General features: G+C 28.1%; 1 protein-coding gene and 1 long non-coding RNA gene across 6 annotated transcripts in view; one reads left to right on the top strand and one right to left on the bottom strand.

Annotated features, from left to right (window-relative positions):
• The first annotated feature begins 1537 nt into the window (after positions 1-1537).
• Positions 1538-6793, top strand: LOC139427137 (uncharacterized). 4 transcript variants are annotated; one of them, XR_011638296.1, is made up of 5 exons: positions 1538-2240; positions 2311-2453; positions 5069-5133; positions 5981-6060; positions 6136-6793. It is a non-coding gene; the product is annotated as an uncharacterized lncRNA (long non-coding RNA). The 4 variants fall into 4 exon arrangements; XR_011638294.1 differs by having other exon boundaries at positions 5069-6060; XR_011638297.1 differs by lacking the exon at positions 5069-5133 and having other exon boundaries at positions 5976-6060.
• Positions 6794-9040: 2247 nt separating this feature from the next.
• Positions 9041-14830, bottom strand: part of LOC107446427 (sugar phosphate exchanger 3) — a 47946-nt gene continuing 42156 nt past the window's right edge. For both annotated transcript variants that reach the window (XM_016061067.3, XM_016061068.3), the window contains 2 exons: positions 13485-13550; positions 9041-10360 (listed from right to left, as the gene is read on the bottom strand). In XM_016061067.3, the coding sequence (XP_015916553.1) occupies positions 10202-10360; positions 13485-13550 (225 nt within the window). In that variant the 3' untranslated portion in view covers positions 9041-10201. The remainder of the gene's footprint in view (positions 10361-13484; positions 13551-14830) is intronic.

The following is a 14830-nucleotide window of genomic DNA, read 5'->3' on the forward strand; positions in this document are numbered from 1 at the left end:
TTTTCATCTACTGCGCAGTTAACCTCGTCACATCGGACTACTAAATTGATCCGTGCTGAGGCCTTCCTACTTCTAGGAAGTGTTGCTCCATATCTCCCCTTAATATTTGCCAATTATTTTCAAACTCGGCCAGATATAATATTATAATATACTATACTATCGTACCAAAGGAAATAATTACAGACAAAATAACGAGGGGGATAAATATGATTCCATTCGAAAAGCGTGGAAAAGTACTTAAGGTTAATATAAGTGACAAATCCGTGTGCGTCGTTGCCATTAGTGTTACGTGATAGGAAGCAACAAATAAATAGACCCGTGGGTCCGAGGTTCGAACCCGATTAAGGGTCAATATTTTAAAAATTATATTTCATATTTTTTTCAATATTTTAACGTAAATAAAATATTCTTTTTCCTTAAAATATTGTTTTTCTTTTTTATAAGAGCGAATAATAGCTTAAAAAAGAGAAATTGTAGCTAATATACTATGCTTATAAATGACCCCATATATCCCCTTAATATTAGCCTATAATTTTCAAACTCGGCCAGATATTATATTATAGTATACTATACAATCGTACGAAAGAAATAATTAGAGACAAATTGGGGGTCCCATGGGGGGGTGCGAAATATAATTCCGCTGGAAAAGCACTGAAAGATTAATAAAAGTGGCAAAATCGAGTGTGGCGTGTCCATTCGTGTTACGTGACAGGAAGTAATAAATTAGTAGGCAACATGGTTCGGGGTTTGAACCCGGTTAAGGGTCAATATTTTAAAAATTATATTTCATAACTTTTTTTTTTCAAAATTTCAAAGTAAAATAAATATTCCTTTTCCTTAGATTATTATTATTCTCTTTTATCAGAGTGAAAAATAGCCTACAAATGGAGAAATTGTAGCTCATATACTATGCATATAAATGATCCCATATCTCCCCTTAATATTAACCTATAATTTTCAAACTTTGCCAGATATTATATTATAGTATACTATACAATCGTACCAAAGGAACTAATCATAGACAAATTAGGAGGCCCCCGAGTGGGGAAAAATATGGTTCCATTGGAAAAGCTTGGGAAACTGCTTAAAAGAATGCCAAATTACCTCGCCATAGAAGGTGAAACAATTGAAAACAACCGTAAAGAAACTGAATGAATGACAAGACGGCAAAACGTAGTGTTTCACTGTTGCCAAGCGACTGAGAGAATTTTTGAGGCTGCTTTCTGTGCATAGAAAACATGCATTTTTTTTTTTTTAATCTCCTTTAAAAAATAAATTTGAATCGATTAATAAATGATTTATGATTTTCCAAGATAGAATCTGAAAGCTGAACTTTCTATCTGACATTATTTATTTTTTTTAAAGCTGTTTTAACGCCATTTGTATGAAAATTTTGTACTAAAACCTAATTTACATAAGTTATTATACATTTATGAAGAGTTGTAGCGCTAATTTGCTTTTACACCTCAGTTCGAGTCTCTTAGGAAAGGAAAAAAAGAAAGATCCAGCAAAAAATTTGGCGGGCTCGAAAAATCACAAGGATTTGAAAAATTCACAGTATTTATTTTCGATAAAATTGAAAAACTTAGTAAAAGTGGCATTTTAAAAGCATTTTGATATATATATATATATATANAAGTTAGAAGAAGTAGAGAAAACATGGAAAAATACAATAATGCAAATAATGAAAAATTACAGAATAATGAAAAAAGAGAAAAAGAAAATTATTAAAAAAAAAATTTATAAAAATCCGGAAAAAATTTAAATAAAAATCCGGGGGGGAAAAGGTATCTCTTCATCAGCTCACACGATTACATCCACAAAAAGGAGTGCTTTCTAATATTGTATCAATATAGCCAAAGCAAAATATATCAGTACAATAGGGTGAGGAACACTCAAAAAAATTAGAAAAACGAAATAGAATTGAGCACATAAAGTAATAAAATTCACGTAAGAAACAGAAAATAAAATGCAAAGAAAAAACAGAACATAATATAAAACGAAATATGTAAAGCGAGTAGCGAATTCAAATGAACTTACATAAAAAGAAAATTTTCCATAATGATTTAAAATATTTTCGTAACAAGATTGCCAGATTACAAAATATGAAAACAGAAACGCAAATTGAGGTGAAAGCGTAAATAGAAAGATTTCGTTTTATAGCGCGTACTTACAGCAGTGCTGAAACGAGTTTGATTTGTTAGTTACCAAGGATGGGCCCGAAAATGAATGTGCGAAAGGTAATATTATACTGGATAATTTAAAGAAGTTTGCAATTGATATTTAATTATACAATTTTAATGTTTTTAGAAAATTAACTTCTATTAAAAAAAGAAAAAGAGAGAGGAAAAGAAACATGAATTGCCTGTTTTGCACCTAATTTTAACCACGGATTTGTCTGAAATGGATTTGCACATGGTTAAAATTTTGTAATTTAACAAAGAAGTTTTTTAGTAAGTTTATTTATAATAACATACAATTAACTCAATGATTTTTATATAAAATTTAATAACTTTAGTTGAGTATCCATTGTTTTTGATCAAATTTTGAAAGAGTTTGTCTATTTATTTACATATATATATATAGTACTTTTGTTCATTTATTATAAAAAGTCATTTCATTCTGACAAATATATATTTAAGTTACATGACTTTCCTGAATAAACATAGTTTGTAAATAGCATTCCTTAGTTTCGATACATTCAGAAACTGACTTTTGCAAACATGTTCTTCCGTTCAAACCAGCTCAACATGTCATTCCACTTAGCTCATCGATTACAAACAGTTACTTATTTATCACCAAATATGGCTAATAAAGTTTCTTTGTTTTATTTCTTTATTCACCAACTCATTTTACGATTCTCATCATCACTACCAACATCTGATACGATAGCCTCATTTTAAGTAGGTCATTAAGAAATGAAAAATGTAGCAGTGAAACTAAGAAGTATTTTATTGTGTTTATATTCACCACAACATTCAATACTTAATTTCAAAGACTTGTAAATATGATGCTCTTGAAATGTTGGGTTTCAAAATATTAATTTTAAATTTAATGATAATTTTATAATTACGATACTGATAACACAGTTTTCTTACTTTATTAATGACATAGAAGTCCTGTTAAAATATTAAAATTCAGATTTTTGCTACTATGCGCATAAATACTTAATTTTTTTTAAATGAAAGTTCAGATTTAAAAAAAAAAAAAATTCAAATCTTTTGAAAAAGTTAAAATTTGTCAAAAGTTGGCGTCAATGCCCTGAGGTCTCTAGCAAATTGCAAAGTAAATTTTACTTGTAGTTTTTCGTTGTATTTTGCAGTTGTAGATTATTTATAGATTTGCTAATTTTAATCAGAGTTTTACTAATTTTAATTGCTAAATTAGAGAAAATAATGCCCCACTGCTCCGACATTCTACAAAAAAATAGTGGCACTTTCTAAAGATGGAAGTAGAAATTAGTCGGGATTTAAATATATCTTATTATACTGCTAGAAGATAGTGTTTGAAGTAAATAAATTGAATTTATAAGTTGAAAGTTCATAATTGAACCGTATATAATTCGAAAAAAATTCCTTACTACACTCATGTCCATAAATTAAGGATAATGAAGTTCAGACACACAAGCCAAACAAATTTGACTTATTTGTAAAGTCTATGTATTAAACAAAAGGTAAAGAGCAAAAAAGATGCTATATGTTTGACATAATTAATAAAAATTGCGATTTTTACTTCCTGGAGCAAATTTTAAAAAAGAACCTATTTACAAAATACAGTATAACATGGTTAGTATGATTGTTACGACGGAGTATGTCTCCCGGACGATGCAATACAGGCCGCACAACGCCTAGGCATGCTGAGTATTAAATTATCAATCTGATCTTGGGGAATATCACACCACTCATCAAGCAATGCCCTCCGGAAGTCCGGTAGACAGGTGGGAGGGGGTTGAAGGGCTGCAATTCGTCGGCGAAGCATATCCCACACAAGCTCTATTGGATTCAAGTCCGGTGAGTATGCTGGCCAATCCATACGGGTGATATCCTCCGATTGAAGGCATTCGTCTACAATGTTTGCTCGGTGAGGACGGGCGTTGTCGTCCATAAACAGAAATTCAGCACCCATGGCGCCCCGAAACAAACGTACATGTTGTTCCAGAATGACATCCCTATAGATGTGGTCGGTCATCGTTACACTCTCAACCAAATACCGGTCTTCATTCGGCGTTGTAACTCGGGAGCGACCTGTGCTGTAACGTCTACTCACATTACCATCATCTTGGAATCGTTGCCAAAACCTGGAGATGACACTCTGGGTGATTCCAAGTTCCTCGGATACTTCCAGCTGGGTACGTCCACATTCCAGTCGTCCGATGATTCTGCCACGTAAAAAATCATCCAAATGCTTACTTTGTGCCATAACTATGCGGTTATTGGACTGAAAGGCTTTTAAAGCACTTGTGAACAATTTTACTTCTTTGCCACCATTCCTTATGTACCCCTCTCTTACATCTCGTCATTGTGACGTACTACCAGCGTCATCTAGTGGCTTCCTGTAATTTGCATATTCTTCTTCAGGATGTGTGATAATTCTACAGGGGAAATCTTAATTTTAGAGTTTGATTTCCGTGTGATTCTGAATTATCCTTAATTTATGGACATGAGTGTACTTAAGAGTATAAAGTTGTAATCAGCATCTAATTTTATTTTTAAAACCGAATTTTTTATGTATTGTTGTAAAAAGAAATTAGTTTCTTAAAACTATTTGCATTATTAAATCTATAAAGGACCATTTTTGTTAGTAATTTTATGTTAAACTATACTTGAGACTGAGATTCATTTGTAAAAAAAAGCTCATGGAGGCTATTATTTTTTATAGTTTTCCTAAAACTAATTTGATTTTTGAAACATTCGATGGGTTGTACAATTTTACCTATAATAAAGAATTGATTATACTGTGCTTATAACTAAGCGAACTTATAAATTCTGATTCTAACTAGAAATAAACTCAATGAAAAGTGATGAAGTGAAGGAGCACTTTATGCATAAAACAAATTTTTTTTCTCCAGTTTTGGCCTCCCTTCTTGACCCTCTACTACCTTTTTTCCAACAATCATGTCAACAAATTCAGCAGGTAAATAAATCTTTTCATTGGCATTTTTTTATTTTCTGAAATTATTAGAAGATGGTGGCAGAAATTACAGGGGAAAAATAGCTTAGCAATAATATTTAAAAAATAATGCTGAAGATTTCGAGTTGAATACTTAGGACAATTACATAAAAATTACAAAAAGATAACGTTCATGTTCCTTAAGTAGGTGATATAGTACTAGTATGGAGTGACAACGTCAAGAGAATCAACAGGCCAATGGCCAGAAATTTAGAAACTTATCCCAGTCAAGATTGACTCGTTCGTTTAGCAAAATTAAAACAAAATTTGGTGTCTTTATTCACCCTGTCCAGAAACTGTGCCCCATGGAACTGAATGGCAGTGATATTATCGCCAATAATACTGCTCATAATGATTGTGTCAACTCCAACCCTGCAGGAAAAAACTTAACTGTTTCTTTAGTGACTGATGATAACTACAGAAAAACCGATTCTGTGACCACTCGAGCTGGTAGGGTTGTGCAAGTGCCTCAAAGCTTTGGACAGAAATTTATGTTAAATTTCAGTGATCGATATCTCCAAAACACAAGAGGGGAGTGTCGATAACCTCAGAGGAACTATTTGACTTTAAAATTTAACTGTAACTGCGGCGTAACAGCAGTTTTATAAGAAAAGCATAAGTTAAATCATCGCCTCCGAGTTAAAAGGTTGAAATGTGCTGTTCCTCTTTAAAATATTGATGTGTCGTCTAATCTTGTTTGTTACGTTTTTTATTTGAAGATTAAATGTATTCAAAAATTGAACGGGAGTTAATTTTTTCAATGACAGACCTTGTTTCTTTTTGCTAATGACATTTTTTTTTCGAAGAGTAGTGACCTTTTGAAGCGAAAGAAAAGCATCCTGTCTTCCCTCGGATAAATAGTATCTTGAGGAATCAACACATAAAATACAGGTAAAGTAATTTTACCTTTGCCTATAATTAAGAAGTGAAAGAAGTATAGTAAATTATTGATTTTTTAATTTACAGGGTAATTGGGGATGGTCTGGGAAACATCACTGGAGATGATCCAAAAAAGTGCCATTACAATTTTGATCCTCTGCAGAGGGGATGGCTCCAACTCTTTGGTAACCCATAACCTGTGCACGATGTTGAGCACTTAACAGTAGAACAGTTTAACAAGGACTAATAAGGATTATAGAAAAATATAAATAATTTTAAATAACTTTTATAGCTCTCCAAAAACTATGGTAAAAAAAAAAGTTTCATTGATTTCTATGCATAAGACAGCATTTTTAGAAAATTTTTACGTTTTATTTATTTGATTCAAATGTACAGTGTAATGGTACAAAAGCTGCAAGTGGCAATTAATTCTATAAAAGTCAAGATAGACACTTAATACTGAAACTAAAATGCCTGAAACTATGTCCAACACAAAAGAGAAAAAAGAGCAGGTCAACTCAGGGCAGAGTTTAAAGAAACCCAGGTTTTTGGAAAAAGCTCAATCTATCGATTTTTTCGATTTTTCAAAACTCTCGAGTCCTTAACGAGATTGCAGGATTTGCATTTAAATTTTTTGAAGTTGAATATTAAGTAACTATTTATAACTTATTTTGCTGTAATGTAACCCTTTTTAGGAGGTTTTAGAGTGCTATGCTATTTTTATTACTTAACGCCAAACAGATTAACGTTAAAATAAATTAAATTTATCTTTAAACTTTATTTGCATTAACACAGGTTTAGTTTCAGAGTTCACAAGAATAAAATCATAACTTAATAATTTTGTTCTGTCACCATTGCAACTTAATATATAATTTAATTTATTTTGACACATTGTTTAGCAATATTGAGTAATGTTAATTATTGCAGTTTTGTACTCATTACTTTAATTGCATATTTTGACTGGAAACAGTTTTATATGAAGCTTATTATGAAAGTAAATACAACTTATTTGTTCTTTAATTATAAAACGGTTAAGTTAAAATATTTTTCATAAAATGTTACATAATAAGGCAATATTACAAGACTACTTTATAATAAAATAATAATTTTGATTTTAAGCCATTAATCTGGAATGAAAATCAAATCAACAACAGTAGAGAATAATATTAAGAAGGGATGATAAATATTATTTAAATATATTAATACCCTTGAATAAACAAATAATTTATAGGCATTTGTAAAGTAAAGAACTATACTGATTTCCTGGCCAGTAAAAATGGGATGACAACATCGAAAAGTCATTCTAGCACATTTCACTTTTAATTCAAAAATAAAACATTTTTTAAGCATAATTAAATTTTTAATTCTATGAAAGAAATTTATAAAAATATTCACTGCAACAAATTTAAAAACTATAAAACTAATCTTACCAAAAACAAGAAAAATGATTTATGGTGCTTGGATAGTTAGTAAGGCCTGTATTTACTAGGAATACGACTTAATTTAACATGATACTTAGGACATATAATAAATATATGATAGTTAAGCAAAATCTTATACATAATTCTAACTCAACTTTTTAGCATCATTTTATTAATAGTAAAAAGGAAAATTAGTTGTCCTTATTGAATATTTGAAAAGATTGGCCCACTATTGAATGATTGGTGCCTCAGAAGCATTAAAATATAAAAGATTATACTTCTGATAAATTTTCGAATGGTTTTTCTCCACTCGTTTTCCATTTTTTTAAAATGAAAAAATTTTTTAGACCTCGGTTTCTGCATTTAACTTTATCAACTGCGAAAAAAATTCTAAAATCCAATTAAGTTTTAAAGCAATCATAAAAAATAGAATACTAATTAGTTTGACAGACATTATTAAATTATATAATAGCAGTTTTTATGTTCAGTTATAAACTTATTTTATACATTATATCTTAGAGTTTGCTTCAAAAAAAAAATTACTAACTGTTTCAAGTTACATAAATAATTTTACTCCATAAACCTGATAATTTTTAATGAATGACATATATTGCTTTAATTATTATTTAAACAACTGCAGTCTGCCTATTCATTTAAAAAATGCAAAATTAATATATCAAAAGTCAAGCCCTTGTAATGAAAAATTGATCAATAGAAACATAATATAAAACTTATGTAAATTAAAAAATATTTGTAAGGTTTTCAGAGTCCCAATTTCCAATGTATTCTTTATAAAAACACATGCTTTACTTTTCCACTCTAATTAAAGGAAGATTAGTATGTTCTTAAAACAAGTTTAAAAAAACAATCAGGGTTTTTTCAGACTGGGCCGACTTTGGCAAACCCTGACAAAAGGTTATATAACAAAAATTATCACAAGAAAATAAACCCCTACGTATACTTTCTAAATAAGTTTCTCATTTATTACTAACATTACTTATTTAATTTCCAATGAAGTAATAAAGAAGGTAAAATATATATTTTGGTAAGAACATTTTTCAGAAATTTTTGAAGCTTTCATAATTTTCAAATTGTTATACACAAATTAGACTTTTTAATCAAATCAGGAATAACTGGCAATATCCATATATCAGTCTCTTTTGGAAACACAGAATAGTTGGAAGTTATTAATAAACAAAGATAGCTAGATCTGTAGTTTTATTAATTGAATGTTTAAAATACTCCCTCTATATAAAATTGTAGTATAAATAAAGGTTATTTAAAGACTCTTTGCATCAACTAATTCTGTATCTTACAAAAAAATTAAATGAATTTTTCAATTTCTGGAAAAAAGTTTTGAAGTTAGTAGTCATATCCTTTTGTGTGTATAGCAATTATTCTAGTAGATCACAGCTTTTGAATTAATTTATACACAAGTTTATTGATTTATATACAAAGAATAAAATTTGACTATCGCTCAGTTTTAAAAAGTGTAATTCATTTCTTTAAAACCTCAGAATGTCTCTATAAAGTAATTAAAAATATATTAATTTGTTGAAAATAATTCAACATTAAAAATATGAAAATGTTTTATTTTATCATAAATAATGATATAATGAAGTAATTACAATACACTATAAGTTATTCGAACAACAACAATTAATTCCAATAAAATATATTCTTGTTTACATAGGGACAAAATTTTAAAATAAAACTCAACTTTTATCAAACAGAATAACATTTTTTAGCCCAATAAAAAAAATCAGACTAAAAATGCTCACATATAAAATAATAAATAACAAATAGCAATATTAGGAATATAAATTTACTGCTAAGAAAAGCTAAAAGAAAAAATACGTATGGAAAAGTCCATGAACTGAGAAAGAGAGGTGATTCAAAAATACTTTGCAAAAAAATTAAAATTTGTCTGTTAGTTGTTTAAGTTAAATAAATAGCTAAAGCTAATCTAAAAATTGAAACACATTTAATAAGGAGTTAATATTTAGCTACAATGTGTAAGAAGTAAAACAGATAAGAGATATAAAAATAGTTGACATTTCAACATTCACCAGTCATTTAATATAAAATTTCTATAAAAATAGTTCATTTTATCAAAACATTAAAATAATCAAATCACCGAGACATCATTGACTAGCAAAAATAATACATTTTTATTCCAACGAAATAAATGATTTGTATTCTAATGAAATGAACAAAATGAGTAGAAGCACAACAAATTATCTAAGCTAGATATATATATCAATAATAGTAAACTAAATTATTACACATATAGTAATTAAAGCTTATTTCATAAAAAATAATGAATAAAATAAGAGAACAACATTAAAAAAACAAAGAAAACTTGGTTTAGTATTAAAAAAATTATAAAATTAAAATAATTTAAATAACCAAATAAAGCAACATACATAATTTTGAGAAGTATAAGCCTTTATTATGGTAGAAATATTAAACTCTTTGTTTCTTTTAATTAATTTTCCAGCTAAGTATTTAGATGACTTTAATTAACTAGTAATAATGCATTTTTTTATTTGTCAATCATCTTTTTAAAAGTATGTAACATGACTTTTACCATGCACTTACATATAAAACAGTTCATTAAAAAAATACTTATTAGACGAGACAAAAAACAATATTTTGGTACAAATTTAAATAAACATAAAATAGAAACATATAAAGAGAAATTCTTAATTGAAGTAATAACAATGCCTTGTTCAATTTTCATAATTGTCTGATGCAATTTCTGTTTCAACATTAATAGGACTTTGATTAACGTGTAAAGGTGTATATCTTCGCCTGCTAAGCATCCTTTTAATTAGATCCACAGTATCACGATATACAATTTTTATTATACATACAAGGGTTAAAATAGTCTGTAAAAAAAGAAAAACAATAATATTTACCATAATGCACAATATGTTTGTTTTGTTTACTATAATACTGTTGTCGAAATTTGTACTTGAGAAGATAAAATATTTTTATATTAACAAACAGAATTTAGAAATATTCTGTTACATGCCTTTATACATTTTATACGAATTAAATTTAATTTGCAATATGTTGATGTGCTTCAATTACTAAATTAAAATTTGTGTATAATCAGAAAAAATTTCAAATATTTTTAATAAAATGAAAAATTGAGTTTTTAGAACTCAATTTTTCATTTGAGTTCTAAAGATGGTTGCAATACAATAAATAAGATTAAGAAATAAAACTATTCAAATATATAGACAACAATATACTTAAAACAATAAGAGATGTTAAATACAAGAATGGTACTTAAAAATTGCTCAAAATTATGGCACACATGTGGTCAATTTTTATACTAAAATAAGAGAAAAATGGAAACTTATTGGGGCTGCCACTCAGTTCAGGGGTCTGTTTAGAAGAAATTTGGGTCCGTTAACGAACCCTTCACAAAATTTCTTTTCATAGAAATGTACCCTTCACAAATTGTTTTAAGTTAAAAACCGACCCTTCACAAAATTTTTTATCTTCATTATTGTTTTGTTAATGGAATAAACCCTTCTCAGGGGGGGGGGGTAAACAAAAGACGGATGTAAACGAATTAAGTTTTGTCTTTGGCAGATGCTTCTTCCAATATTTGTCCAAAATGTATATTCTGCGTTCAGCAGTATAGGCTAAATACCAAATATTTGTATGCTTCATCTCTAATTTAGAAGCAGCAATTGCTGTTTATTTTTGAAAATTTAATTTTTTTATTAGAATTTTACAGTGTTGAGAATAATCTTGTATCTATTTACAATTTAAAAACTCCTTGAAAAAGTTTTTTGCTATAACAGGACCCTATTTGCACAAATTCACAAAAGCAGGACCTTGGTTGAAAGAATGTGACTTAACATTTTATATTCACAAATTACGAGGAATTTTTTCACAATTTTAAAAAAACAGGACCTTTCACAAAATGTCTGGACAGACCCCTGCAGTTGTGTGACAAAATCTCACTTGGACACATTGACGGAGAGAATTTTATAATGTTATGACATTGTGGGTCAGAATGTTATCTCATTTTAATATATTGTATGAAAGAATTTCCCATGAGTAAAACACAACTATTTATCATATAATTTCATGCATACAAGATTTTATCATAGAACCAAATTGAAGATAAACTAAAATGTATTACTCTATATTTGAAATCATAATTTTAAACTGTAATAGATATTAAATTCCTTTTAAACGGTTGTCACATAGCCTTAACTAAATGTTAAAAATGTTCATAAAAGCAAAAATATGTTTTTTAAAACTCATTTAAAGATAGAAAGCTCATAATAAAAATTGAAATTTTGAAATTTTTGAAAGAAATTAAAAATAAAAGTTATAAACTAATTTTTATAAAAGAAATAGTATTTTTTAAACATTGACTTTTTTTATGAAGGTCTTTTAATTACTTAGTAGTAGTATTACTTATTTGAGTTAGCATGCAAGTGAACACTTGTTGTGGTTTTTCTATTCCTATGTGTCTACTATATATTTTTTCCTTTTTGTGTATGAGTAAAAGTAAAGCCCTGGATACGTAACTCAAGTAGCAACACTTTCACCGCAACCTCTGGGCCACTTTTGATTTATATTGGTTGTCAATCGATCATTTGGATAAGCAGTCGTCGTTTTGGGTAACAGTTTGGATAGTGAAGTGACAACATGCTTGATCTGCTATTTCTAGCTTTGCTTTTTTTTTTTTTTTTATTTGTTCCAAACCTTTAACGTAATAATGCCAGGCTATTGCATAGTTGGATGTTCTAATAATTCAAAATATGGCTTTAAATTATATCTGTTACCTGATGGAGATCACAATGAAATTAGTCATTGTCATTAAATACCGTCATTGTCAATGATGTTTACTACTATATATTTCCTAATAATAAAATCTTATTTTCTTATTTCCACTTAAAGAAAATCATATCCTATTCATTCTCCTTTGTAATTCATTTATAAGGAGTTAATATTGTTTAAATATGGTTTATGTAGTTGACAATTTTTCTTTCATAAGCATAATACTATGTGTTCCATTTTTAATGGCATATTGTTTGTTTTTTCTAAATTAATTGTCTCTTTATATTTTAAATTGTTCATTATTTTGTTCACTTTTGTGGGATTTTGCTTTTTAGTTTTAAAGAAATAACCCAATTAGTATATTGAAAATTAATTTGATTTGCTTTTTCATATTTCATGAAAGAATAATTTGTCTGTTTAAAAAAAACTAACAATTATGGCAAGTATTTCCTTCTTTAAAGAGACATTATAACTCATTAATTAAATATATTATTTTATTGGCTTTTTTCTTCGTTTTACTTGAATTTAAAATTATCAGAGAATCAAACTGAATACCATTTAAATACTTTTGTAATAATTCTGTAAAATATATATTCATTTTTATTTTTATATGCTTCCCTGCTTGTTTTACTTTATCCAATAATGATTTAAATCCCAGCATCATACCATTTTTTGAACCTCATAAAAAAACACTGACTGCTAAAAAATTCAAAGAGCTTGCTGAAATATATATAAAAAAAAGTTGCAGCTGATTGTAGAGGACAAAATGAGAAAGCGTTAACTTTTAGATTAGGTATTCACTGATAAGAATAAAAATTAATTAAATAAGTTCAGTGAAAGAAAATTCAAAGAATAAGTAGTAAATATAAATTTCATTCAAGAATATAAAAATATTAATTACTAAAAATATTAACTACTAAAAAGTGGCATTTAAGAATAAAAACTCTGTATTTCTTCAATGCAAACAAATGAAGAGAGTTGCGATTTTCTTCAAAGTGGGGGTGTGTCGCTACTTAAGTTAAATATCAAGGGCTATATTTCCAAGAATCAAATAAATGCAAGTTAGATTTAAAACAATTAGCATTGTCTCAAAACTGCAATGAATTGCAACATAGGCTTGTTTTTGTTACAAGTTGTTAAATATTCGTCCCCTAACATGCTTACATGTTCACAAGCGAAATAAAGAGGATGAAAATAACTTACCATTATCATAAAAACATAAAAGACAGATTTCCATCCAAATTTATGCATTATGACTGGAACCAGAACCTTTAAAACAGAGCAAGTATTGCACAAAAATTTGCAAATAAAACTGTTCAACAATTACAATTGACAACTTTTACAAGAAGTGCTTTACAAGGAAGTGCCTTACAAGGAAGCTCTCTACAAGCACATATTCAACAAAAAAAAAATTGAAAAAAATGCATAATTCTAATCTATTTCTTACTAGTAACTAGTATAATATTTAATGCAAATCTTATTAAGACATTTTGTTCAGTTTATTACTAAATTAACCTATTTCTAAGCAAAGGATACACTACTCTTTGCTTAGCTTTGCTCTTTCTTACTTTTAATTTATTTTAGTGTTACTGTAATAAATGAGAAATAAAATTTACAGATTTAGTAAATTTATGTTACAATATTTTATTTTTCCTTTTATAGATATTATGCAAAAAAGAAAGTAGATGAAAAATTGAGAAAAAAAAGAATGACAAAATAAGAAAACTTTTCAAATAGCAACTATAAAAAGAAAAAAAATTAGCAAATACTTAAGAAACGCAAATTTTAAATAAAATGAATAAGTCATCGCTTTCTAAAAGTAAATCTAGATCAGAAAGCAAAAAGAAACTAAGGAGGAAATAGTATAAAAATGATGTAGGAAATACAGAAGTCAAAAGGTCAGGTACAGTCCGCAAAAAAAAAAAGATATCACCCTGAATAACTTTCGTTCTAATGATCGGATTTTCACGAACTAAAACTCAATCTTAATGGTTCCCGGGGGTGACCTCAAATATGCTAATTAATTAGTGCTAACTATTAATTAAGTTACGAAATCAGACACAAAAACTTACTTTCTCTGATAAAACATATATTTTTTTTTACATATTTGGAATATAGACACTTGAATTAGGGGGGGGGGTAGGCAAAATTTTGAAAAATTGGGTCGTAAATTGGGTAGCAATAAAGGTTTGCCTATTTAGCGATAGTCCAGAAAACCGCCAAAAAAAGTCACCAGCGCAAATGAATATTTTAAGATAACCCATTGACTAAATCAAAAGCTTACTGCTTAATTTTACTAGGTTGCTAGGCAACCTAGTAAAAGAACTCTGAATGTAAAAAAAAAATGAAATAATGTTCTGTGATTGCTGGGAGAGGTTTAATTAATTGTTAATAGAAAATATCTCGAAGTTTCTAGGCAATAGACAATTTTTAAGCTGATTTCTGTCCAAAAAGCAAAAAAAAAATTTTTTTTTTAAATCTGTTAGAAGTTGAGATCTCATGTTAAGTGTTCTTGCCACAACCGATTTTTTCAAAAGAAAGAAAAATAA

Source organism: Parasteatoda tepidariorum, chromosome X1, assembly GCF_043381705.1.
Source record: "Parasteatoda tepidariorum isolate YZ-2023 chromosome X1, CAS_Ptep_4.0, whole genome shotgun sequence".
NCBI lineage: Eukaryota > Metazoa > Arthropoda > Arachnida > Araneae > Theridiidae > Parasteatoda > Parasteatoda tepidariorum.